Genomic DNA, 27,932 nt, shown 5'->3' with positions numbered 1-27,932 from the left:
CCTGCGTGCACAACCCATGTGGAATTCCTAGTCTCCAGCAGCGTTTGGAACTGCTGATCTGCTGTCAATAAGGCTGAGTTCATCTCAGTCTATGTTGCCCTTTTTGGCCCTGATGGAGACATGTTTTTTTCCCAGAGAACACCACTCCAGCTGCTCTCTCGTCATCTGACCATGTGTTCGCTCATAATCTGGGAGCATCTGGTGGCACAGGACTAATTATTTTCTTCTAAGGGAGTGACCGTTATTTATAATGAGGGTTACATGGAGAAAATTCGGACCTCTCTGAAATGAAAATGAATGGCCCTCTCATCAAATATATTTCACCTAAATCCTCCCTGAAAAAAAGCAAGTGACCCTCCCCTATACCCAAAATAATGAATGAAAGTGGATAGTAGAGAACGTGTCTACCGTTTACTCTCACTTTCTGTACAGACCAGTGCCTTGCCTTAGATATGCAGTTTTAGAAACTGTTCTTCGTCCTGTAAGCATTACATGGCAACGCAGGACATTTGATGCGCAGGGCTGGCGGACGGAAGGTTGTGGGTTTGAAGACCACCGTGGACAAGAGGAGAAAGATCTCCTTTATAGTAAAAGTATTGCATGAATCTATCATCGTATTTGCATGTCAGATAATTTACAAAATTATTTTTACATTCTACACCATTTTTCATATTAGCAGAGTCTTTTTTTAATAAATCAAATTCCACACAAGAATGGACAGAGAGATAGGCGTATGTGTTCATCTCATCATATTTCTGTGGGGTTTGACACTCTTATGTAGGTTTCATAACCAGAAAAGAATACAATATATGTCACAACAGGTGTAAATATTGGTTTTGACAGTGTTATGACCATATGACCACAGGTTATGACAAGTTATGGCAGCTGACAAGTTATGCCAACCAAAGCACTGTTATAGATCACTTTATATAATCAGATCTGTTTTATTTTCTTAACAATCTTAAATAACTCTCACGGCACCCCCAACCTATTTTCCCACTAGCACTGGCTTTGCTGATAAATACTTTGTTGAGGGAAAATGTACATGATACGATTGTGATGTGTTGTTGTCTCACCTGGCTATCTTAAGATGAATGCACTAAATGTAAGTCGCTCTTGATAAGACCATCTGCTAAATTATTTAAATGTAAAACATCCACTCATTTAAAATCATTGCTGTTCCGCATATAACTTTGAAGTGCATGACAACGTCACACACCTAACCATACTGTTAGCTTTTTCACTACAGTGTAAATGTGCACCACCTATACATTATAGGCTTCCCATGTTAAAAAACAGGTATAACATGGGATTGCATGGTCAGATGGAAAGTTCACCTGGACAACCCAAGAAAGTTTATAAAGAGGCTGCATATAAATTCCACTCAAAGTTGAGAGGAGTCGGATATAGTCTTGGGATCCTTTACATTGCTAAAACCAGCTGTATTGGCAACTTCAATAAGAGATGAATGGCCTCTGCTTTTCACACAGAACTTTGCATTGCAAACTCATGACCCAGGAGACCCAGCCTTAGGCTCTGAGATGGGCCTGTCTCTAGTAATTCTGCCCCAGCATCTCCCTACACTTTGATTAATGAGATTGGAGAGCAAAGTTTGCCTGCAGAGTCCTGTTGGAGTTACTGTATTTACGATATCCTGCTCCTAGTGGGGTACGACGACAGGCCCTATTTTCCTCCAGCACTAAATGAATCCCTGCTTAGGTGACAGTGGATATTTATTTTTACCTTGTGCTGATTATCTTGTGGTTAACACATTATTTTTATAGATACATTATGCAGGAGGCCACAGACACTTTTTCGGTATGTGGAAATGACTGAAAAAAGGTGAAATCCGTTTAAACTGAAAACAATGGGCCTTGATTCTTGTGGAAATGGAGCAGTTTCATGCTATTACTGCAACGGTTTTCTAGGTGTGGTGAAGGAGAGTCGGACCAAACTGCAGCGTGTAGATTGCGATCCATGTTTAATGAAAAAACTAACGTAAATACAAATAAACACAAAACACTACAAAACAATAAACGTAATGAAAACCGAAACAGCCTATACTTGTCAACTAAATAAAGCAACAGGAACAAAGACACTAAGGACAACCACCCACAATACAACCAAAGAATATGGCTGCCTAAATATGGTTCCCAATCAGAGACAACGATAAACACCTGCCTCTATTTGAGAACCACTTCAGACAGCCATAGACTCTCCTAGAACACCCCACTAAGCTACAATCCCACTAAGCTACACACCACATACAAAAACCCATGTCACACTCTGGCCTGACCAAATACATAAAGAAAAACACAAAATACTTCGACCAGGGCGTGACAATTACCATTTCTTTAATAGAGAACAAATAGGTTATATAACGCACCATGGTCCACCCACAGTTTTCTCCCCCAAAATGGAGAGAGTTTTTCAGTGAGCAGAGCCTTGGATTAGGGCCACTGTGCCTCCGGTCATATACAGTATTAGTGTAATTTACATACGCTAAGGGCTCTATTCAAGTGCTACAGATTCCACAATAGAAATGTAAAGGTCATTTCCGATTTAGCCGACATACGCAGCATTTAACTTGAATACAGTCTCTGATAAAGCAGGAATATTGCCTATAAATATCAAACACGCTGAAAAGCTTAACTTCCGCGATGCGTATTGAATAGAGCCCTAAGCTTCAGTGGACACCTGTTACACAAATCCTCCTGATTATATAATTCTGACATGAGAATTCTCACTGGGACTCTCTCCAAAATACTGTCTGTCTACCAGACAAACATCCTAGTTTGATTTCCTACACATGACAGACAGGTTCCTCAGTCCCTGTCACAGACTCTGTAGTTTCTCTTGACAGACTGTTTGGTTCTGGGTGCTGGGATGTGGCATCTACAATTCTTTCGAAATCTAAGAGGTTCTTTAAATGGATGGAAGACTGCAGATGTGTCCCTTAGCACACAGCAAATTGGCCAGTGTTAACGAGTGTTGATTTTTCAGTGTTGATTCAAGAGTTAAATTAACACTGTAAATAATTCAATGAATATCCAGTGGTGTAAAATGACCCCAGTGTTGGTGTCAATAACCAGTGTTAAAGCAAAACCACACTCATCATTATCATGTGCAGGTCGATTTTTTAAATAGTTTGTTTCAATATATATGTTTTTGCAGGGTTATTCCAGTATAGATGTTTAAGGTAGTCTCTTATTTTAGTCTTCCCAACCCTGGCAGTCTTTCTGAATGCAGGTTGCGGGTTGTACATCCCCCCACTTCGGCTGGATTCCAAAAGGAATTATACTGAAAATAAATATGAAACTATTTAACCCCGTCACCCCGCTCCTCCGCTCTCTCCACTGGCTTCCAGTTGAAGCTCGCATCCGCTACAAGACCATGGTGCTTGCCTACGGAGCTGTGAGGGGAACGGCACCTCAGTACCTCCAGGCTCTGATCAGGCCCTACACCCAAACAAGGGCACTGCGTTCATCCACCTCTGGCCTGCTCGCCTCCCTACCACTGAGGAAGTACAGTTCCCGCTCAGCCCAGTCAAAACTGTTCGCTGCTCTGGCCCCCCAATGGTGGAACAAACTCCCTCACGACGCCAGGACAGCGGAGTCAATCACCACCTTCCGGAGACACCTGAAACCCCACCTCTTCAAGGAATACCTAGGATAGGGTAAGTAATCCTTCTCACCCCCCCCCCTAAAAAGATTTAGATGCACTATTGTAAAGTGGCTGTTCCACTGAATGTCATAAGGTGTATGCACCAATTTGTAAGTCGCTCTGGATAAGAGCGTCTGCTAAATGACTTAAATGTAAATGTAAATGTAATGTTTTTTCATAGTGTTAATGTCTTCACTATTATTCTACAATGTAGAAAATAGTACAAAATAAAGAAAAACCTTTTGTAGGTGTTTTCAAACTTTTGACTGGTACTGTATATGGGCAACGTAATGTTTGGAGTCATAGAATATGATGCAGATAGAAACCAGTCAGGTTTGCCAGGAGGCACAGGTATGGGAAACCATATGGATATGTTACAGCTAGTGTCTGCTCTTGAGGGATTACAATCAGGATTACAGGCAGCCTTGGGGATAGGCTGTCCTTTTGTAACCCACTCCCTGTCTCCTGAGGGATTTATCGAGCTGACTATCGTAGGCTGATATTGGAGGCTTGTATCTCCTCCCACTTCAACACCACAGTGGCTGTAGTGATTGATTCCACTCTCGATATCAGAGAAGTGAGAATCATTAGATGGACCCATGGAATAAAGGCACAAGTATCGTAATTTCCAATTAAACTATGGAATGGGCTTTGTTATTTGTTAACTTTCTAGGTATGTTTTTGGAATTTCCAGGTATTGTATTACTATATTTACAAGCAGATCAAGTGGTTGCTGGTGAATAAATGAAAGGCCCTTGCTTTATGGTAGCCTTAAGTATTGGGTGCACAAGCATCCGCCAAATCCCTAATTTGAGCCTGCCTGATTGTAAAGAGGACAGAAAGAGACATAATCACACAGACAGAGAGAGGGGGAAATTACTCAAAGACAATCAAAGAGAATAAATCTGAGAAGGAGAAGGACAGAGAGTCAGAGGGAGAGAGAGAGTGAGAAGAGACAAAAGGAGATGGGGTAGAGAGTCTGAATGCACAAATTGACAACCCTTCATGTGACAGCGAGGCCAAGGGTGAATCATTCAAATCATGAAGGGATTTCCTTATGCACAGGGACTCAGTGATCTCATAGTTAAATGGGGATACTCTCAGCACAAACATTTAGCATGGCTCATTCAAAACACACATGCACACACAATAACAGACACAAAGCCCACAACTGTATAGAGCACTGGTTAGATCCTTCTTTGGTGAGAATATTACACTTGCCATTTAGACATCAATTACTCACATAGCACCTTTTGATTGCTTGCTAACCTATACACTTCAATGTCAGCTTGCATTAATTTTTCAACATTAAATCAACATTAAATGAGTCCAAGGTCAAATACACTCTCTTCTCAAGTAAGGGATGGATCAACATTTACAAAATGGGTACCTGGAGGAAAATGGGGGAGTGTCGTGATTTTTCAATTTCAGTTAAATTGAGGGTTTCGTATATTTTAAATCTAGTCCAGGGCAGGGTCATGTAATTTGTAGATGATGAAATGTCAATATTTCTATTTTTTTAATTAGTTGCTTATTAGGCTATATATTGATGTGTGCACGATGCCGCCCCTTATCTCAAATGATCCAGAGCCTATGTGACCCCATTCAGGAAACTAGGCGTATGTCACAAGGATTGGTCTGCCATATAGAAGGCTTCTGTCTATTTGAGTTTGTCACTCTGTGTTGGTAATCCTGTCGAAAGAACATTAAAATGTTTTTATTGTGTATTGGAGCTGCATAAGTGTTGCTCTCTACTTCCTGATCAAGTTTTGAAATCAGTGAAATTATAGTATGATAGCTAGACAAAACACCTATCTACAGATTGCATCTTCAAACTGAGGGCAATCGTGGTATGGCTTCCTGACAGGGAGACATGTCCATCATGCATGATGACGTATAAAGAAAGTGCAGAGTTAGCTAGCTACATTTTCAGATATTACACATTTCTAATTTTGACAGAAAATGGTTTAACTTCAAGCAAAAGTGTACTGTTAGCTAGATACAGTGGGGCAAAAAAGTACTTAGTCAGCCACCAATTGTGTAAGTTCTCCCACTTAAAAAGATGAGAGAGGCCTGTAATTTTCATCATAGGTACACTTCAACTACGACAGACAAAATGAGAAAAAGAATCCAGAAAATCACGTTGTAGGATTTTTAATGAATTTATTTGCAAATTATGGTGGCCAGTTTTCAAAGGCAAGTTGATCAACTTTCAAAGCAGAATTACTTTCCCATTGTTCCTCAAATGCAGTTTATGATATACCATTTTGTATCTCTGAGTCTCTACATTTATCCAATGTAAAAAACACCATTTAAAATTTTGCTACATAAGACCGAATCCAGGTGGTGAGTCACCTATAGGCTATAGCCTATGAAGTGCATGCTCGAAGAAGCACAGAGCAAAGTTATATTTCTAAGAAAATGTACTTCCTTCCAGAGTCTTTTGCACTGCTAGGATGTTGTAAATGAAACTAGGCTGCATTACACACTGCAATGGATATTCCAACCTTGAGCCTGCTCTGCTCTTACTCTGCTCTTACTAATTCAAACTTTTTTGTTCTGTCTAACCAATGCTGTGCTGTGTAGGCCTACAGTGGCAGTCAAATAATTATTCCGAAAATAGTTATTGATTAGGCCTATTCCCAGAAATTATATTCTTGCGCGCGGACTACCCTATAGCCTATGGTCTGTTCAGTTTGAGAAGGAGAGCTCGAAGATGAGAAGAAGTTTGAGAGAACTTCGATAGCTTGCTACTACTATAATTTATTTTAATAAAAACTAAATGTTGCTTTCCATTATATATTTATCAGATTTATTGATCTCACAATAAGCCAGATTCGAGTAACTTACAATGTGGTGTTGAAACTTGAAGCAGCAGCCACGGCACAATCAATGGGAAATGGACAGCTAATGCTGCTAAATGTAGGCAAATTCGAGTAGGCATAATTCATTTCAACAACAAGAGGGCTTTGTGTTGTAGCAATTTCTTCCTATTACATTTTTTTGTATTTTAACTCAAATGTAGATATTGTCTCATTGCTGCCACTCCCCAATGGGCTCGGAAGGCTAAGGTCGAGTCATGCGTCCTCCGAAACATGACCCGCCAAACAGCACATCTTAACACCCACCTGCTTAACATGGAAGCCAGCTGCGCCAATGTGTCAGAAGAAACACTGTTCAACTGATGACCGGGGGTCAGCCTGCAGACACCCGGCCCGCCTCAAGGAGTCACTAGAGCGCGATGAGCCACGTAAAGTCCCCCCGGCCAAATCCTCCCCTAACACGGACAACAATTGTGCGCCGCCCTATGGGACTCCCAATCACAGCTGTTTGTGATACGGCCCGAGATCGAACCCGTGTCTGTAGTGGCTTAGACCGCTGCGCCACTCGGGAGGATATTTCTTACTATTTAAGAAATAATAGTTAGGCTTACCTGTTTGACAGACAAAATTAGTCTACAGGGTGCTACATGCATAGATTTGTCTGCCAATTCCTCCACCCACCAGGCACTTTTAAATAGCCTACCTCCGTGTCAGGGTGGAGTTAGTTAAAGTTAAAACCAGGAGTCGAATTGACGGGGTATGAAAGGGTATTCCTTAGGCCTACATTTTATTGAAGAAAATGGCAAAAAGTACAGGCCTACCCCTTGTTAGCTTAAGATTTTTTATTTTTTATTTTATTTAACCAGGTAGGCTAGTTGAGAACAAGTTCTCATTTACAACTGCGACCTCGCCAAGATAAAGCATAGCAGTGTGAACAGACAACAACACAGAGTTACACATGGAGTAAACAATAAACAAGTCAATAACACAGTGGAAAAAAAGAAAAAAAAGAGTCTATATACATTGTGTGCAAAAGGCATGAGGAGGTAGGCGAATAATTACAATTTTGCAGATTAACACTGGAGTGATACATGATCAGATGGTCATGTACAGGTAGAGATATTGGTGTGCAAAAGAGCAGAAAAGTAAATAAATAAAAACAGTATGGGGATGAGGTAGGTAAATTGGGTGGGCTATTTACCGATGGACTATGTACAGCTGCAGCGATCGGTTAGCTGCTCAGATAGCAGATGTTTAAAGTTGGTGAGGGAGATAAAAGTCTCCAACTTCAGCGTCACTGTTCCAGTGACAGGCAGCAGAGAACTGGAAGGAAAGGCGGCCAAATGAGGTGTTGGCTTTAGGGATGATTAGTGAGATACACCTGCTGGAGCGCGTGCTACTGGAGCATACAGGTCGCAGTGGTGGGTGGTATAAGGTGCGTTAGTGACAAAACGGATTGCACTGTGATAAACTGCATCCAGTTTGCTGAGTAGAGTGGAAGCTATTTTGTAGATGACATCGCCGAAGTCGAGGATCGGTAGGATACTCAGTTTTACTAGGGTAAGTTTGGCGGCGTGAGTGAAGGAGGCTTTGTTGCGGAATAGAAAGCCGACTCTTGATTTGATTTTAGATTGGAGATGTTTGATATGAGTCTGGAAGGAGAGATTACCGTCTAGCCAGACACCTAGGTACTTATAGATGTCCACATATTCTAGGTCGGAACCATCCAGGGTGGTGATGCTAGTCGGGCGTGCGGGTGCAGGCAGCAAACGGTTGAAAAGCATGCATTTGTTTTTATTATCATTTAAGAGCAGTTGGAGGCCACGGAAGGAGTGTTGTATGGCATTGAAGCTCGTTTGGAGGTTAGATAGCACAGTGTACAAGGAAGGGCCAGAAGTATACAGAATGGTGTCGTCTGCGTAGAGGTGGATCAGGGAATCGCCCGCAGCAAGAGCAACATAATTGATATATACAGAGAAAAGAGTCAGCCCGAGAATTGGAGCTGTTGGCCGAGGTTGGAGTAGCCAGGAGGAAGGCATGGCCAGCCGTTGAGAAATGCTTGTTGAAGTTTTCGATTATCATGGATATATCGGTGGTGACCGTGTTACCTAGCCTGAGTGCAGTGGGCAGCTGGGAGGAGGTGCTCTTGTTCTCCATGGACTTTACAGTGTCCCAGAACTTTTTGGAGTTAGAGCTACAGGATACAAATATCTGCTTGAAAAAGCTGTCCTTTGCGTTCCTGACTGACTGCGTGTATTGGTTCCTGACTTCCTTGAAAAGATGCATATCGCGTGGACTATTCGATGCTATTGCAGTCCGCCACAGGATGTTTTTGTGCTGGTCGAAGGCAGTCAGGTCTGGAGTAAACCAGGGGCTATATCTGTTCTGAGTTCTGCATTTTTTGAACGGAGCATGCTTATATAGGATGGTGAGGAAGTTACTTTTAAAGAATGACTAGGCATCCTCAACTGACGGGATGAGGTCAATATCCTTCCAGGATACCCGGGCCAGGTCAATTAGATAGGCCTGCTCGCAGAAGTGTTTTAGGAAGCATTTGACAGTGATGAGGGGTGGTCGTTTGACTGCGGGCCCGTAGAGGATACAGGCAATGAGGCAGTGATCGCTGAGATCCTGGTTGAAGACAGCGGAGGTGTATTTGGAGGGCCAGTTGGTCAGGATAACGTCTATGAGGGTGCCCTTGTTTACAGATTTAGGGTTGTACCTGGTGGGTTCCTTGATGATTTGTGTGAGATTGAGGGCTTCTAGCTTAGATTGTAGGACTGCCGGGGTTTTAAGCATATCCCAGTTTAGGTCACCTAACAGAACAAACTCTGAAGCTAGATGGGTGGGCGATCAATTCACAAATGGTGTCCAGGGCACAGCTGGGAGCTGAGGGGGGTCGGTAAGCAGGCGGCAACAGTGAGAGACTTATTTCTGGAGAGAGTAATTTTTTAAATTAGTAGTTCGAACTGTTTGGGTATGGACCTGGAAAGTATGACATTACTGCAGTAGACTGCAACTCCTTCCCCTTTGGCAGTTCTACCTTTGGCAGTTCTATCTCCTCCCCCTTTGGCAGTTCTATTTTGAAGAAAATAAAACAGATCTGATTATCTAAAGTGATCGATAACAACGCTTTGTTCTGTGATGCTTTAAAATATCTGGGAAAATATCTGGAAAAGACTCCGTTGTATATGGGGATATCATTGATTCATTTATTTGACATTCAGAGACTGAGCTACAACCTTTTATAGCCGAGGAGACAAAAACTGCACTTGGCTTGGGAAGTAATTTAAATCTGTCACTATCAATTGATTCAGTTATTCACTTTCTGTACAATAGAACGTGTTTAAACCCAGACAGCTTTTAGGGAAACACGTGTGCCCTCTTGTTGAGTTAAGCCACGTGTCACGCCCTGGTCTTAGTATTTTGTGTTTTCTTAATTATTTTGGTCAGGCCAGGGTGTGACATGGGTTATTTATGTGGTGTGTTTTTGTCTTGGGGTTTTTGTAGGTTATGGATTGTGGTATAGTAGAGTTGTCTTGGTTGTCTAGGTAAGTCTATGGTTGTCTGGAGTGGTTCTCAATCAGAGGCAGGTGTTTATCGTTGTCTCTGATTGGGAACCATATTTAGGCAGCCATATTATTTGAGTGTTTTGTGGGTGATTATTCCTGTCTCTGTGTTTGTTTGCACCAGATAGGGCTGTTTAGGTTTTTCACGGTACGTGTCTTGTATCGTCATTATCTTTATTAAAGATGTATGAAGATAACCACACTGCATTTTGGTCCGATCCCTGCTACACCTCCTCTTCAGAGGAGGAGGAAGAAAACCTTCACAGAATCACCCACCAAAAGAGGACCAAGCGGTGTGGTGACAGGCAGCGGCAGCAGGAGCAGCGAAATCCAGATTTCTGGACATGGGAGGAAATCCCTGGGCTCAGCCTGGAGAATATCGCCGCCCTAAAGAAGAGCTGGAGGTGGAGAAGGCGGAGAGGCGCTGGTATGTGGAGGCAGCACGGCGACGCGGATGGAAGCCCGAGACCGGGCAGGCACCGTGTTAAGCTGTGGAGCGCACGGTGTCTCCAGTGTGGGTGCATAGCCCGGTGCGGTACATACCAGCTCCTCGTATCGGCCGGGCTAGAGTATGCATCGAGACAAGTGTCATGAAGCCGGCTCTACACATCTGGTCTCCAGTGCGTCTCATTGGGCCGGCGTACATGGCAACAGCCTTGCGCACAGTGTCCCCGGTTCGCCTGCATAGCCCAGTGTGGGCTATTCCACCTCGCCGCAGTGGCAGGGCAACCGGGAGTATTCAACCAGGTAAGGTTGAGCAGGCTCGGTGCTCAAGAGCTCCAGTGCGCCAGCACGGTCCGGTCTATCCAGTACCACCTCCACGCACCAGCCCTCCGGTAGCAGCTCCCCGCACAAGGCTTCCTGTGCGTGTCCTCGGCCCAGTACCACCAGTGCCAGCACCACGCATCAGACCTTCAGTGCGCTTCGCCTGTCCAGCGCTGCCAGAGCCTTCCTCCTCTCCAGCGCTGCCGGAGTCTCCCGCCTGTCCAGCGCTGTCAGAGCCATCCTCCTCTACAGCGCTGCGGTAGTCTCCCGCCTGTTCAGCGCTGCCGGAGCTGTCAGAGCCGCCAGTCAGCATGGAGCAGCCAGAGCCGCCAGTCAGCATGGAGCAGCCAGAGCCGCCAGTCAGCATGGAGCAGCCAGAGCCGCCAGTCAGCATGGAGCAGCCAGAGCGCCAGTCAGCATGGAGCAGCCAGAGCTGCCAGTCAGCATGGAGCAGCCAGAGCTGCCAGTCAGCATGGAGCAGCCAGAGACGCCAGTCAGCATGGAGCAGCCAGAGCCGGCAGTCTGCCAGGATCCGCCAGTCTGCCAGGATCCGCCAGTCTGCCAGGATCCGCCAGAGCCGCCAGTCTGCCAGGATCCGCCAGTCTGCCAGGATCCGCCAGGATCCGCCAGTCTGCCAGGATCCGCCATTCAGCCAGGATCCGCCATTCAGCCAGGATCCACCATTCAGCCAGGATCCGCCAGTCAGCCAGGATCTGCCAGAACCGCCAGTCAGCCAGGATCTGCCAGAGCCGCCAGTCAGCCAGGATCTGCCAGAACCACCAGTCAGCCAGGATCTGCCAGAGCCATCAACCTGCCTGAGCTTCCTCTCAGTCCCAAGCTTCCCCTCAGTCCCGGGCTTCCCCTCAGTCCCGAGCTTCCCCTCAGTCCCGAGCTTCCCCTCAGTCCCGAGCTTCCCCTCAGTCCCGAGCTACCCCTCAGTCCCGAGCTACCCCTCAGTCCCGAGCTACCCCTCAGTCCCGAGCTGTCCCTCAGTCCGGAGCTGCCCCTCAGTCCAGTGGGGCCCTTGGTTAGTGTTACTAGGCCAAGGTCGGCGGCGAGGGTCGCCAATCTAAGGACGCAATGTAAGCGGACTAAGACTTTGTTGGAGTGGGGTCCACGTCCCGCGCCGGAGCCGCCACCGTGGACAGACGCCCACCCAGGGGGGGGTTCTGTCACGCCCTGGTCTTAGTATTTTGTGTTTTCTTAATTATTTTGGTCAGGCCAGGGTGTGACATGGGTTATTTATGTGGTGTGTTTTTGCCTTGGGGTTTTTGTAGGTTATGGGATTGTGGTATAGTAGAGTTGTCTTGGTAAGTCTATGGTTGCCTGGAGTGGTTCTCAATCAGAGGCAGGTGTTTATCGTTGTCTCTGATTGGGAACCATATTTAGGCAGCCATATTATTTGAGTGTTTTGTGGGTGATTATTCCTGTCTCTGTGTTTGTTTGCACCAGATAGGGCTGTTTAGGTTTTTCACGGTACGTTTCTTGTTTTTTATTATATCGTCATTATCTTTATTAAAGATGTATGAAGATAACCACGCTGCATTTTGGTCCGATCCCTGCTACACCTCCTCTTCAGAGGAGGAGGAAGAAACCCTTAACACCACGTAAGAAGAGTAGCCAGTAGTTAAAGCTTATATGTTTCTGCGTTGATAGATCTACTCTGTCTGGGGTGGAAAGGTAGGCCTAACTTGTTTTATTTATTGAATTAACTAGGCAAGTCAGTTAAGAACAAATTCTTATTTACAATGACGGCCTACCCCGGCCAATCCCTAACCCAGACGACCCTCAGCTAATTGTGCACTGCCCTATGGGACTCCCAATCACCGCCAGTTGTGATACAGCCTGGAACCAACCAGGGTCTGTAGTGACACCTCTAGCGGACTGAGATGCAGTGCCTTAGACCGCTACGCCACTCGGGAGCCCCTTTTGAAAGTACCATACTCATATTCCTAATGACATCTCAGATTTAATTATTTGCAAACAGGGACAGTTTCATTGCAAACAAGATTTATTGATTTGGCATTGGAGAAATATGATAAGATAAACACATAGGCCTATCTCTCTCTGTCCAATCTCAGCTTGTCATTTTGGTAATTTGTGTGGTATTTAAAAACATTCTGCTAATATGTAAAATTACATTTTAATAAAAGACAATGTTTTCTTGGACTTGCAAATACGATATATTTGTGTAATGCTTTTACTATAAAGGTGATATTTCCACCCCTACTCTTGTCCACTGTGGTCTGTGAACCCACAACCTTCCGGCTGGCAGCCCTGTGCGATATCAAAATTCCTGCGTTGCCATGAAATGCTTACAGGACAAAGAACAGTTTCTAAAACGCCATATCTAAGTCCAAGAAGTGAGGGTAAACGGTAGGCATGTTCTCTGCTATGCACTTTATGTTTTAATTATTCTTTTCTGTGAAATATATTTTGCTGAAGGGAGGGCCATCCATTTTCATTTCAGACAGGTCCAATTTTCTCAATGTAACACTCATTATATATAATGTTCACTCCCTACGTGGAATAATACATTTTCCCTTACATCCATGCCCAAGGCAAAGACCGTTGATAATTGTGTAATGTAATGCAATGCTAACTCCATACTGTATATGCGACAGTGATGTGGAGAGCTAGTGAATTCACAGTGGCGTCATACTTAGAGAGCTGCTCATACAGTGTGGTGGAAGCTCTCTGGGAAGTAACCTAATAGACTGTGAAGGAAAATTCAGGCTTTGATCTTGTCACATGAGCAGTGGATCATGAATGGTGTTGATAGCTGTGACACATTAGGCCTCAGACACTGGCCCAAGGGACCCATGGGAGCTGCTCTGCCCTGTCCTGCCCTGTCTGTGTCTGTGGCTCCTGTTACCCGGCTGGCTACTGTGCTATAGAACTGTGTTTCTCTAAATGATGCATGGCCTTTGTTCATCCTTAACCCAAGAGCACTGGAGACAGGAGTGGATCATGTTTGCACTCATTCCCCTAATTAAACATTTAGATGCCTGATTAGTGGCACACAGGCAGACCTGCGTACAGGAACGTCTCCTTAGAGGAGTGGACTGACAAACATCTGACTACACAGACTGAATCCTTGGCAGGTTTATGGAGAGAGGTTGTCAATTGATATGCCAGGTGGGTCATCATGACACATGATTCAGATTAAGATCCGTCATTATTATTCATTTTACAACAGTCACGATGATTTCAAATACATTATGAACAGGTATAGCTACAGTATATATGTGTCTTTCGCATTTGTCCATTTTGTAAAACAGTCACCTGGACAGCAACACTTTTAATCCATAAAAGCCCAGGATTTTAGGCATTTACAACCCACTCAGCACAGTGACCCAATCACAGTTATGCAAACAGAGATATGCTAGTATGTAGTGCAGTGGCCTGGTATCTAGCACATGGGAAATTAGCATGAGAGAACAGGCACAAAATGGCTCCAGAGCATGTCTACACTGCTGCTGCTAGACAGGGTCTAATCCATGATAAAATCATATCCACAACGAGAAACAACAGGATTAGGACAGAGGGAGTTTCCTGTATGGTAATTTGGGAATGATTTGACAGATACGGATAGAGGAATGTGTCCATGTTTTAATTATTCCATGTTTCCATGTCTATTCTGGTAACATAAACTGTCTGTTGATGCGGTTTGTGAATCCATCCTAACCACTACCATTTTAGCTCTGAATTAAAGGTTAACATTGCTCTATGACAAATCATACACCTAAGGAGGATACTGATCATGGTTCTGTGAAGGGTTGATACATATTCAGGAGCTTATCAAATCAACCTCATTCTATAAATGACTGTTCATCTGTCACTGCAGGAATAGTGGTGGTCAATAGCTCCAACCCCAAACACGCACGCACACATGCACACACAAAAATCACCAATCATGAATCAGGTCATTTCATAATACTCCGAGAATATTTAAGGTGGTTTGAAGTGTTCACACCAATGCATACCAACAATTCAGCAATACCAACTTAGTATTGTTAGCAGCGTGTAGGTGCGTTGAGAAGAGACTGGTTAGATCGTGCACAGATTTTCAGCAAACCTGTACAAGGATTATTTCTCTTCTGATATCCCAGACCCATGGGAAATTACATTGACTTGAAAAGGCCTCTGGAGCTGCAGCCAGGGACTTCAAATCATAAGTTCTCCTTTTGCCTTCAGATTTACAGCTTTGTTGACTTCATGTATATGCATCAGCAACATTTCTTATTTTTAATGAGCACAGAGGCAGTTCCAGAACACTGTGCCCCTGTGCTCTATGAATTGCTAAATTGCAAATGCATTCAGCAGTAAATATCACGCATATTCCCAATTCTGACACAAACTGCAAAGTGTTCTTCAGGTCTACCGCAACTTAAAGTACAGTGGGGCAAAAAAGTATTTAGTCAGCCACCAATTGTGCAACTTCTACCACTTAAAAAGATTAGAGAGGCCTGTAATTCTCATCATAGGTACACTTTAACTATGACAGACAAAATGAGAAAAAAAATCCAGAACATCACATTGTAGGATTTTTAATGAATGTATTTGCAAATTATGGTGGAAAATAGGTGTTTGGTTAATAACAAAAGTTTATCTCAATACTTTGTTAAATACCCTTTGTTGGCAATGACAAAGGTCAAACGTTTTCTGTAAGTCTTCACAAGGTTTTCACACACTGTTGCTGGTATTTTGGCCCATTCCTCCATGCAGATCTCCTCTAGAGCAGTGATGTTTTGGGGCTGTTGCTGAGCAACACGGACTTTCAACTCCCTCCGAAGATTTTCTATGGGGTTGAGATCTAGAGACTGGCTAGGCCACTCCAGGACCTTGAAATGCCTCTTATGAAGCCACTCCTTCGTTGCCCGGGCGGTGTGTTTGGGATTATTGTCATGCTGAAAGACCCAGCCACGTTTCATCTTCAATGCCCTTGATGATGGAAGGAGGTTTTCAGTCAAAATCTCACGATACATGGCCCCATTCATTCTGTCCTTTACACGGATCAGTCGTTCTGGTCCCTTTGCAGAAAAACAGCCCCAAAGCATGATGTTTCCACCCCCATGCTTCACAGTAGGTATGGTGTTCTTTGGATGCAACTCAGCATTCTTTGTCCTCCAAACACGACGAGTTGAGCTTTTACCAAAAAGTTATATTTTGGTTTCATCTGACCATATGACATTCTCCCAATCTTCTTCTGGATCATCCAAATGCTCTCTAGCAAACTTCAGACGGGCCTGGACATGTACTGGCTTAAGCAGGGGGACACGTCTGGCACTGCAGGATTTGAGTCCCTGGCGGCGTAGTGTGTTACTGATGGTACGCTTTGTTTACTTTGGTCCCAGCTCTCTGCAGGTCATTCACTAGGTCCCCCCGTGTGGTTCTTGGATTTTTGCTCACCGTTCTTGTGATCATTTTGACCCCACGGGGTGAGATCTTGCATGGAGCCCCAGATCGAGGGAGATTATCAGTGGTCTTGTATTTTTATTCATAATTGCTCCCACAGTTGATTTCTTCAAACCAAGCTGCTTACCTATTGCAGATTCAGTCTTCCCAGCCTGGTGCAGGTCTACAATTTTGTTTCTGCCGTCTTTTGACAGCTTTTTGGTCTTGGCCATAGTGGAGTTGGGAGTGTGACTGTTTGAGGTTGTGGACAGGTGTCTTTTATACTGATAACAAGTTCAAACAGGTGCCATTAATACAGGTAACGAGTGGAGGACAGAGGAGCCTCTTAAAGAAGAAGTTACAGGTCTGTGAGAGCCAGAAATCTTGCTTGTTTGTAGGTGACCAAATACTTATTTTTCACCATAATTTGAAAATAAATTCATAAAAAATCCTACAATGTGATTTTCTGGATTTTTTTTTCTCTAGTTGAAGTGTACCTATGATGAAAATTACAGGCCTCTCTCATCTTTTTAAGTTGGAGAACTTGCACAATTGGTGGCTGACTAAATACTTTTTTCCCCCACTGTATGTGTGTGAGTGTCCACTGGACAAAAACTTAATTTCAACACGTTATTTCAACTAAGGAAATCTATGTGATGACGTCGAATCAATGTGAAAAACTGATTGGATTGACAAAAAGTCATCAACATAAGGGCTTTTCATACTTTTTTTTACCAAACTTCTAACCTAAATCCAATGACATGGTGAAATGTTTTGTTAATTTCACGTTGAATTCACGTTAGTTGGCAACTCAACCAAATGTAAATCAAAACTAGATGTTTAACTGACGTCTGTGCCCAGTGGGTGTGGTTGATGACGCTAAATAGAAAAGGTCACTATGTTTTTTATCTTTGGCTGGTGGTTTTGACCAGTCTTATGCTAAAGCCTCCTAGCCAGGTCACACAGTAAACACGCACTGGGTTGAATGTAAGTGCCTTACATGAGGTGAGAAGCTTCACTGCTAACTCAATTTGAGAGTGCATCTCTCGGCCCAGTTGGCAGATATGCCAGAGGGGTTGGCACACTGGGACCATGGCCTCTTGTTCACTGTTGCTGATGTGTGCTTGGCCAGCGTCTCTAATAGAATTCATTACAGCCTGCAGTAGACAACACTGAGGACCAGTGATGAATGCATTTGCAGTCTCTTACCACGGGAGATCGAGGTATTCATGATAATTTATCAACTTCTCTTTCTCACACAGCCCCAACTTTTTGTGGTTGCTTTATTATTCAGAAGTAGGAGGGAGAGGAAGAGGGATGGCAATTACATGCTAATGCACAAACTAAACGTGTGAGGATGTTTTTGTTAGTTGTCAGCGATTTGCAATGTCCACCCACTGCTTGCATAGGGTAGAAAATATGATTAGAAATATGATTTGTCTCCACACAAGCATCTATAAAACATAACTACTGTTGCCCTTGCATTCCTATGATTAAAGAAGAACAACAAATTAAGGTTATGTCAACATTATGTCCATATCCACAGAGTAATGTATCACACAGATATAATGGAAAGGATCCCTGGGCAGTTGTCAGCTTTACCCAGTTTGCCTGAATTATAGATTGTATATCTGAGTTCATCTAAGTAATCCTTTATCCATCAAACCCAGTGAGGAAATCATATTTGCAAAAGGATACAGATACAGTAACATGAGATGGGTCAATGTTTGTCATTACAATGTGTTGATGTCCCATATTTATGTAGATCATCATGTTACAGCATTTTCTCCTGTGAAACGACCTTGGCTCGGAGACAGTGACAGCTGTGCATGCTTATTTATGTACTTTGTCTATTGGTTCATATGCCGACTTAACGTATTCATGATGTTTTATGCTGTGAGGCTTTGCCTTTGAACTGAATACAGTACACATATTTACATTCACAGTGTGAAACATATCATTTGGGGAGCTAGATTCAGCACACCTGAACTATTGGACCATAATATTCTAACAACAAAGTGTCCTACATGTTTGTGGTTCTATATAGTATTATCTGGTGGGCTATACACAGTCTTGCTTGAATGATTATTATGAATAGACATCAACAGATATATAAGGACAATATTTGCATTTTCAAGGACAACATCTAAATACTATTCAAATGTGATGTCAAGCAAACAACATGTGGCTCGTTAGTTTATCTAAATACAAGAAATGGTGATTGGAGTAATGTGGAGTCAAATCTGAAAGTTCTAAAATATGAATCTATTGGATTGGATAGTTGGCTACGGTGTATCCTGTAGCCTGAGGTTTGTTACGTTTCTACCTTGAAAAGAGTGGAAGAAATGCAAATCTCTACAATTAAGCTTTGTTTCCCTCTGCATTATAAACACATGAATCCCACAACAATAGCTGCTGGGATCGGATGTTCAGTCTAATCATCTCCATGTAAGCAGACGTTACCCTTTGTGTGATACACACTCCTGTGGGAGAATTGTAATCCCCTTTGTCTTTTGTTGTTTTTCCTATTCGTGTGCCGTGCACACATTCTGAGAGTGTCCCTGAGACACACAGAGAGAGAGGGGGCCCGCGCCAACACATCAGTGCCGTAACGTTACCTAACTCCCCCAGGCAGAAACACAATAGTAAAAGACTGGATGGGCTCCAGCTTCCACCACCAGGAAGGAGAGAGGGAGGGCGAGCTTGGTTACAGTGGTCATACAAACAGCACTCACTAATTGATTGATTTAGTGAAACATTGATAGACCACTGGCCTGAGGGAAGAGGCAGGTGTTTGGCTTGGACAGTACACTACACACACAACCACGGTAACATAAATCTCATGCTCAAGCAGAATTGTAAACGTGAGGTGTTGACTTTCTGTTGTTGTGTTTGTTTTGCTGATGTGGATGAAGCTGCAGACAGTCTGTAGTGAAATGTATCTGAGACCATCCCCCTGAAGGTTTCCCCCTAGAGCTCGTCTTTCATTGTCTTTCATTACTCTCCCTGGTACTGTGGGTTAGGGCAGGAAAAGAAAGAGGGAGCCAAAATTAGAGCAGAGGAAGGGGTTCCTCTTTCTACTCGAAAAATATAAATAGAACACACAGCAATGGCATGGCAGAGGATTTGCTGAGATAATATAATCTTAATGTTGCATGACTTTCCTTTATTTAGGCCAAGCCAGCTGTAAGTAAACTAACATCCCCCTGATGAAAACACTTACCATTTGGAAGCTTTTGACTGTTTTCCTCCAGCCATCCAAACAGGTTGGCAAAGTTGCAGTTGCACACCCAAGGGTTGCCCTCCAGTCTCACCACCCGTAAAGAGGGCAACTGGCTCAGCGCCCCCACCTGAAGGCTAGACAGGGCGTTACGCTCCAGCTCCAGTTCACGCAGGGAGGTGAGGCCCAGGAATGCATCCTCGTTGACCCTGCTCAGATAGGGGTTATTGCCCAGGCGGAGTTTGATCAGGCTACGGGACTGCCCAAAGGTCCCCGAGGGGATCTCAGTCAGGTTGTTGCTGCCCAAGTCCAGAAACACCAGTCTGGAAGAGGTGCTGAGGGTGCCCGGCTCGATGTGGGACAAAGAGTTGTTCCGTAAGTCCAGGTAGACCAGGTCACTGTAGAGCACTAGGAAGTCAGAGGGAATGCGGGGGATACAGTTGTCAGACAGAAGGAGCCTGCGGACGTCCAAGGGGATTTCATCAGGAAGACGGGTGAGTCCACGGCCGCTGCAGTCCACAGTGTGGGGGTCCGGGCACAGGCAGCTTGCTGGACAGTTTTCCCCCTGAGCCCGTAAGACAGAGGACAGCAAGACGAGGAGAGGCTGGAGCCAGCAGACACATGGCAACATGGTCAAGGGGGTAAGAGCAGAGAGGGGCAGAGGAGGCTTGGGGTGAGAAAGAATGGGCAGAGGTGTCGGGAAAGAGAAGCTGGGGTGAGGGTCAGAGGGCGGGAGATTAGGAAAGGGGAGGGGAAGGGGAGAACGAGAGGGAAAAGGGGGGGATCAATCCCTGTGCAGGAGCATCCTGCCGTTCTTGAGATTAAAATCTGAGACAGCTCCGGCATCAGGCAGCGAGAGAGCAGCGTCGAACGCTGTGTTCCGAGATATCATGTAGCAAGCATCCTGGATAGAATAGAGCACTGCTGGCTTTGAAGAAGCTAGGGGAGGGAGATGGCAAGAAGTGGGAGGGAGAGAGCGAAAGAGAGTGAGCGAGCTAGATAGAGGGAGAATGAAAGAGACCTTAGCAGAAAGATTAGGGTGGTCTGGCAAAGGTAAATAGAAACTATAACGAAGCAGGAATAGAGAGAAACTGGGGGCACAGACAGGGGGAGGGGGCTCTGTCCGCCGGGTTAACCCACAGTCGATCTTGGGGGATTGACTGAGGAGGACGCCTGGGTCTCTGAAACAAAAGGATACACGCCGGGGTAAGTCAGTCTCAGGCAGATCAAGTGAAGAGGGAAATTGTTACATCCCTCCATTTGTCACAATGTTGCAAATTTCGGAGAGACAGACAGCAAGGTTTATTAAGTGGGAATGCCTGTCGATCTGATCTGCTGCTAATCTAAAAGGATATACAATCCAACAGTAACACGGCTGAAGTGTATGCAAGGTTTTTTATTCCTTCTCTACCTCCCTGTGCTCTGCAACTCGCCAGCAGAGCAGAGCTCGACAAAACACTCCCCAGCTGGGTCCCGACGCTCTGTTGCTATTGAGAGAGAATCCAAATCCGTCAGTCCGTGGAGAAGTCATATTCATGCAGATGACAATCCTGAATTTAGCACAGTAGCAGTCAATTGAATGTCTGTCTGTCTGTCTGTCTGTCTGTCTGTCTGTCTGTCTGTCTGTCTGTCTGTCTGTCTGTCTGTCTGTCTGTCTGTCTGTCTGTCTCAGAATGTGCCAAGGTTTATCTCATGCCCTCCTCATTGCTATGAAGGAGGCGTGCCTTTAGCATGTTGACAAAACATGATGTCACTTCCTAGTGTGAAAATATTTGGGTTGTTTCACTAAGATTTTTACAGTTTTTAAATCCCAATCATTTCTATTACTGATTGTCGTGAATTTAGCAAATAAATTAATAATTAAATGTATGATTAATTAATATACATTGATACAAATATTGATATTACAAAATATTTTGTATCATTATGTATCGCTTTTTTAATTTGTATTTTTTGTATTTTATGGTTTAACCTTTTGATATCATAGACTAGTATAAAGGGCTTTATATAATGGCTTTGTTGAATACTTGTTTCTGATTGGCTTGAAGGGCATTCTAGAGAATGCATTATTTCCCTTTATACAAAGGGTGGGTCTAATCCTGAATGCTGATTGGTTAAAACCGCATTCCAGCAGATGTCTATTCCACAAGTTACCACCGGCTAAATCTTTGACATTAAAATGCCTATTTACTCTGTTACATCTGACTGCGCAATCCACTGTCTCATCAGCTCAGCCAGGCAATTTATAAACTTTAAATCCACTATAAAAATAATCTAGACAGTATCTCACATTTATTTTAGAATAACATTTAGTTTTCAACAGCGGAGATTTGTATAAACCTTGCTGTCTGTCTCTCCAACATTTGCAACATTGTTTCAATATTCAAATTCGATCTCCAGCTGTCCCATAGTAATGAGCAAGTCAGGAGTCGGGATGAGACAGACACTCCTTACAAAAAAATTGACTGTGGTATTTTGGATGCAGTAATTGCAGAAGAACTACAGTGCACTCTGACTGCACATTTTTGTTGTTGTAAGGGAGGCAGGCAGCTTTCCTCAGCCAGTCGAAATCATGAATCAGCACCGTTTTATCAAATAACTATCAATAAAAAACAGGTCAACGAATTAAGTGCAGCAATTATATATATCTTTTTTTTCCGTAGAACACATAGCCCCTTACATAATCAATGAAACAATACAAAAATGACATCCAGGTTTAAAATTATTTAAATCTGAATAATGAATGTCGCTTTGTTTTATTTGTCCTCCCTCAAACAGAATATTATTTATCTCTCCTACAGTCTTAATCCCAGAGTCTCTGAGAATGACGAGACAATGCATTGATAGACATCCTCACAGTAACATCACCATTTTCAAGACGATCTTGTCCGAAGGTGACAGACAGCGCTACACAACCCGCCCACGCTACAGTCAGACAGATGCTTCATTATTATCCCGGAAAATGGAATAAGTCTCAACTGTGACCTTTTCAAAAACTGCACATATAACCTTCGCCCTTGTTTGCACTGCGAGCCAAACGTCAGCACTTTAAGTCAGCTCAGGTTATACAATGATCCTTTTGATGCACTGTCACAGTAGATTGCACTACAACTGCCTGATGGGAACAAATCACTTTTTTTCATGCAGCCACCGAGCACATGTGTGTCTACAATCTATATCCTTAATAGTAAAACACAAAGGGACCAGTGACTGCGTCTCAAACCACAACAGTGGAACAGGTTTAAATTCAGAATCTCAATTAGATTTCCCCAATGGGATCTGTATCAACAGGCAATGGAATTAGACCAAGGTTGTAGCACAGGGACAGAGTGGAGGAGTCCTGAGAGACGTGGAAGGAGATGGAGTAGTAAAAGGCTCTGTATGATGGGATGTAATGGGAGAATATGGAGTACATATCAATGGGTAAATAGAAGCCCTGCCTGCCTGAGCCGTTATTACCAGTAGTGACCCTCTATAGTAATTCTCAACCTCGGCATCACAACATAAGAACGTGTGTCTGTATTTACAGAATGCATTGTGTTTGGCAATGCAAACAGCTCCAGTTGTCAGTGAATAACAGCAACGCACCTACATTATACCTCGTCATCCGTAAACCAATGTCTCACATCCCTGCTTTAGGGTGTGAGCTGAAGTGAGTTCTTTTCGCTAGAAAGCACACCTGTGATATCGCTCAGGGCAGGAGAGCAGCTTCTTCATCAAAATAACGTCATATTTTCGACCTATTCCAGCACAATGATAGAGCGTTTCATATTGTACTCTGCAAGGGAAAAGCACATCTCTATTATACCCTAACTGCCAGGTTTCATTACTAGACTTGTGACTTATGTGTTGCCAGGTAGAGGATCTATGAGCAGCATTACTCAGCCTGTGGTCGGCTAACCATCTCTATATTTACACACAAGCCAGACATTGCATATTAATAATGCTTTGGTTCTTTGTTGGATTTAGCGCCGCTATGATATAAAACCTGTTAGTTATAACACTAACAGGTTTTATATCATAGACACGGAATTAGCTGACTCACTGTTAGCTTTTTTGTTTTGTTTTGAACCAGCAATTTAATTATAGACAGACTCAAGACTCAAAGTAATATATTCTTCTAAATTGCGGAATCCAAACACTGTAGGCTGTATGAGTGTAATTTCCAACTGTCATTTATTTTTAATCAACATGTTTAATTACTATATTCATGACTGTGTTTAAGACATCCCTTCCCCCCTTCCTGTTGTGGCATGTTTGTGCCAGCTGAGTAATTGCCAAGCAGCTCAGAATGAAATGGACTGAGAACAGAGAGATTTGGTTAAAATGGAGAGGTTTCCAAATTGAAATGCATGTGGAGCACCACTCTTAGCAGGTATGACGGCCTCCAACTCCCTGATGAGAGTTGTTCAGTCGGAAACGGTTATCTTGTGTAAATTCAGGTCTGCTGGCTGTCAGTGCGTAAGAGCCAGGGTGAGTAATAGGAAACTTTGAAGGGTTGATTTAGGTTTGAAATGATTAACGATTACCATAAGATGTCAGTATAATTAGCACTAGGTATAAACAACACCATCAAAGTGGTCATTGAAGCCCATCTCTTCTCTCTTTCTCAGTGTGAAAATGGTGGTGGAGTATGGTAACTAGAGAATGATGGGACGGGGCTTGAAGATCTTTATATCGGCTGCCAGACGGAGGGAGATGCTGGAATGTATTTGGGGCAAGTCTACGCTAAAGTACAAATAGGCCATTCACATTCTGCGGATATAATTTGGCAAAGTCCCTACTTACTTTTCACACTATGAGTTTAATACTATTCCAACTCCATTGTATCTCTGTATTATGCTGTGTGTGCCTTGAGCATAGGATGATTCAGGATGATTCATGAAATACCTTTTGTGTAACATCCTCAATGGCTTCAAATCCCACTCCAAACCTAAAAGATGTGAGAGGCTATTTAGTCTGTCAAAAATAAAGGCTGCGTGAAACACCACTTTCCTGACAGCTGTTAGCACAAACCGATCCCTCAGTATTTAGACCAATGTCGAGTCACTGAGGTGTTCAAAGTAGTGTAAATACAACCTGAGAGAAAAATATAAGCTCGAGCTTCAGCTATCACTGACCTTGTCTGCGAGCACCAACATTGATCCAGGTTTACCTCGCTGCTCGTCCTGGGGGATTCATTTTGAGAAATAACAGCCCGTGTGGATATCAAGAACCTTGCCATTAATGTCAGCCACATCTGTGCTACTGAAGACTAAATGTATCATTGCTATTGCTGCTTATGCAGATAAATGAATCCCAAGCCAGATATATTAAAACAGAGAGGCTGTCTTGAGATGGGTGAAAACAATATGTGGTTGTCTGTACTGAATACAAAAAACATAATGTGAAAATACAATCTTGTCCATACCTGATCAAGGGCATTTTCACATTGACAAATCGTTGTATCTCTAGGAATTTGTAGTTCAGCATCTCTCAACAATGACATCTCACTATACTTCTCACTATCCAAGGATTAGACCAGAGGTTGTGCTCGAAGGGATCTTCAATCAGTCACACACCAATCAAAGCCCTCCTCCACTCCACTCAAAAGTAGTGGATAATGACTGCACATCCTCCCTCTCAACCTATAAACAGTAAAGCAGATTGCAGAGCAGGGAGTAGTTAGTAGGGAGTAGTGAGTAGGGAGTAGCGAGTAGGGAGTAGCGAGTAGCTAGTAGTGGGTAGGGAGTAGGGAGTAGTGGGTAGGGAGTAGGGAGTAGCGAGTAGTGGGTAGCGTGTGGAGAGGGACAGGATAGGAAACCCCAGCTAGGCGGCAGGCAGGCAACTGAGTGTCAACAGGGTTATATAACCCCAGCACTGAGCACAGCCCAGCGTGCTGAGTTAGTAAGTGTGGGGCCGTGGCAGGAGGGCCTTCATTCCCCATGGTTAACCACTGTGAGAGGCTCTCCACCTGCAATTAAAGCAGGGCACATCAATAAATGATGAATGTCAAGTGCAGCTTGTTATTTGGCTTTGCTGGTGCCCCATGCTGGGTCTTTGCTATTGCTATTGCGGCGGGGGGGAGTAAGGAGGAACAAGGACAGGAGGTAGGGGTTCATAGGCACCACACAGCAAATGTCACCTCCCTTAGAACACTTCTGGGAATGTAATGGACAGACATTCAAGATGCAGGAGCAGCTGTCGCGTCTTAAGCTATCTGTTGGCATTTGGGAATCTGGTATGCTTGCCCTGTGCCAGGCCAGGAAGGGAGGCAGGAGAGAGGGGTGGTCTGTCAGGCAAGGGCACAGTGGACAGAGAACCCCGGGCACATCTGACTCCCCATCATGGTGTTATGAGCCAGAATCACCCTGATATAACTTGTGTCCTCAACAGTGTCTGGACAAGCTAACCCTGGTTGGCTGTCTGTCACTGTGGTAGACCCCACACAACCTAAAGCAGAACACAACAGAGCAATAAGGAACACCACAAACTGCCTGTAACCCGTCATCTCCTTAACTAACATGCAATAAGATATTGAGATTTGAACATACTGCCTGCAAAAGTAATGATTGTGAGTATTTGACTTGCGTGACTAGTGATCCTTGTGGCTGTGTGGTTCCTTCTTAAACAGATTAGCCAGCCAGCCACAGGCGTGGGAGACGACAGCCCTGCACCAGTTATTAAGCTGATTGTTTCAGGCTCTTTATGATGAATGCAGTCAAAGTCTCTTGATCTCGGCCTGCTCTTTCAGATTGCTGATAGAAGAATATCCAGTCCAGTGCATCCCAGAATCTAAATCGTATTAGTCTATGCATACCAGCACCTCCAATCAGATGGTTCAATGACTCAACAATGCTTTCCCATGTTACTTTAACCTGAAATCTTGAGCTGTAGATAGGAAGTAAAAACATGATATGTGCTAAGTGTTACATTTCACTGGTGCCTTGAATCTGTTTTCTAACATACATAAATTATACTATATTGTTCTATGTTGATCTGTTGTTTTGAGCGCCAGGTATAACAGTTCTTGTTACATCACAGTCTAGATGATAGATGTGTGTACACATCTATTCACAAGTATAATTCATGAGAATATGGTGAAAAGGCACACCATCTGGTACATCCAGGACTCCAGTCAAGTGGAGCAGGATCAGATGTTTATTGTAGTGCCAGTTTGACACACGCTGTACTTTCCTCACTGATTTCCTACGGATTTGTGGGAGAGTATTATATGCACTATCATCCATTTGGTGAGCCGTAAAGATTATACCATATTCTATATGACTGGAACCTCTCTGATTTATGCGCTCTTAGATTGTAAAGTGTGATGACATTTAAGAGCTGCTGCTATGTCACAGGGCAGAATAAAAGAGCAAAGACATTATTTATGCCTGCCTCAGTTATTTGTCAGAATACTGCATTGGATCAGTATCAATTTAGCTTCCCCTTTGTATTTTATAGCTACTGTACAACACACATTGTTCAATATCAATATTGCAGCTAAATGAACAGCCAGTGTGTCTGGTTGTGTGAATCCTGCAAGTATGCATGTGGGATCTGTTGGCAGTGCCTTTTGGACGGCTCTGCAATATGTGATCTGTCATTGCTCATCCTGCAGAGGTCACAACCCCTGTCAGGTGGGCGTGCAAGCCAGTTGCATGCAAGCATGATGAAATGTACATTAAACACATATAATTAAACGGTTATCTGAGAAGGGTGTGGGTAGGTTGGTAAGAGCAATGTTAAGGTCCTGTGTTCAATTCCCACAGGGATCACATACACATGCTGAAAAATATAGAGTCACTATACTGTCAATCGCCTTGGATAAAAGCTTCTGCTCAGTGGCATAAATTAATATTATTATATTATTTTACTCTTTTCAGAATAATTAACTGCTCAATGAACCGGAAGGTGGCCTTCTGTTGCTCTCTAAATCAACTGTTTTTAAAAAAATGTTTTTTTACATTTGACCTTTATTTAACTAGGCAAGTCAGTTAAGAACAAATTCTTATTTTCAATGACAGCCTAGGAACAGTGGGTTAACTGCCTGTTCAGGGGTAGAACGACAGATTTGTACCTTGTCAGCTCAGGGATTTGAACTTGCAACCTTTCAGTTACTAGTCCAACACTCTAACCACTAGGCTACCCTGCCGCCCCTGTAACTTAAAATAAAATATATTTTGGTATAAATCTTGTTATAATATAACTGTGATTTTTTTTCATGCTTGGTAAACTTTTTCTGATGTTGTTGCGTACATGTACATGCCCTTCCAGCTCTACCTACCCAAGTAAACTGCTGAATAAGACAACTGTCTGATACTGCCATACAGCTCCTAAACCTATGATTTAGCAGGTTTTGAGTGCACATGAATATGCCCATGTTTAAGTCTTGCTGAGTCACAGCATTCTATCAATCATAACACTCTCATGACTTGTTCAATATATAGCATCTTCTGGGAAAATAATGCTTGAGTTAATGCGTATTACAGCACAAGAAAACTGAGACTGTGTAAG

The 27,932-nt window shown here is 43.5% G+C and overlaps 1 protein-coding gene and 1 long non-coding RNA gene across 3 annotated transcripts in view; one reads left to right on the top strand and one right to left on the bottom strand.

Annotated features, from left to right (window-relative positions):
* Window positions 1-21,060, bottom strand: part of LOC118388478 (leucine-rich repeat-containing protein 38-like) — a 29,623-nt gene extending 8,563 nt beyond the window's left edge. Inside the window, exons 1-2 of one of the 2 annotated variants that reach the window (XM_035777600.2) lie at window positions 19,440-20,452; window positions 17,504-19,228 (exon numbers count right to left, since the gene is read on the bottom strand). In XM_035777600.2, the coding sequence (XP_035633493.1) occupies window positions 18,951-19,228; window positions 19,440-20,067 (906 nt within the window). In that variant the 5' untranslated portion in view covers window positions 20,068-20,452 and the 3' untranslated portion in view covers window positions 17,504-18,950. Of the gene's footprint in view, window positions 1-17,503; window positions 19,229-19,439 lie in introns of those variants that run through there. The other variant, XM_035777601.2, reaches the window with a different exon arrangement.
* Window positions 20,512-27,932, top strand: part of LOC127932182 (uncharacterized) — a 58,192-nt gene continuing 50,771 nt past the window's right edge. The window contains exon 1 of the long non-coding RNA XR_008144463.1: window positions 20,512-20,642. This is a non-coding gene — a long non-coding RNA (uncharacterized LOC127932182). The remainder of the gene's footprint in view (window positions 20,643-27,932) is intronic.

This window comes from Oncorhynchus keta, chromosome 10 (genome assembly GCF_023373465.1).
Source record: "Oncorhynchus keta strain PuntledgeMale-10-30-2019 chromosome 10, Oket_V2, whole genome shotgun sequence".
NCBI classification, from domain to species: Eukaryota; Metazoa; Chordata; class Actinopteri; order Salmoniformes; family Salmonidae; genus Oncorhynchus; species Oncorhynchus keta.
The sequence above is the reverse complement of the archived record's forward strand: the minus strand, read 5'-3'. Positions and strand labels throughout refer to the sequence as shown.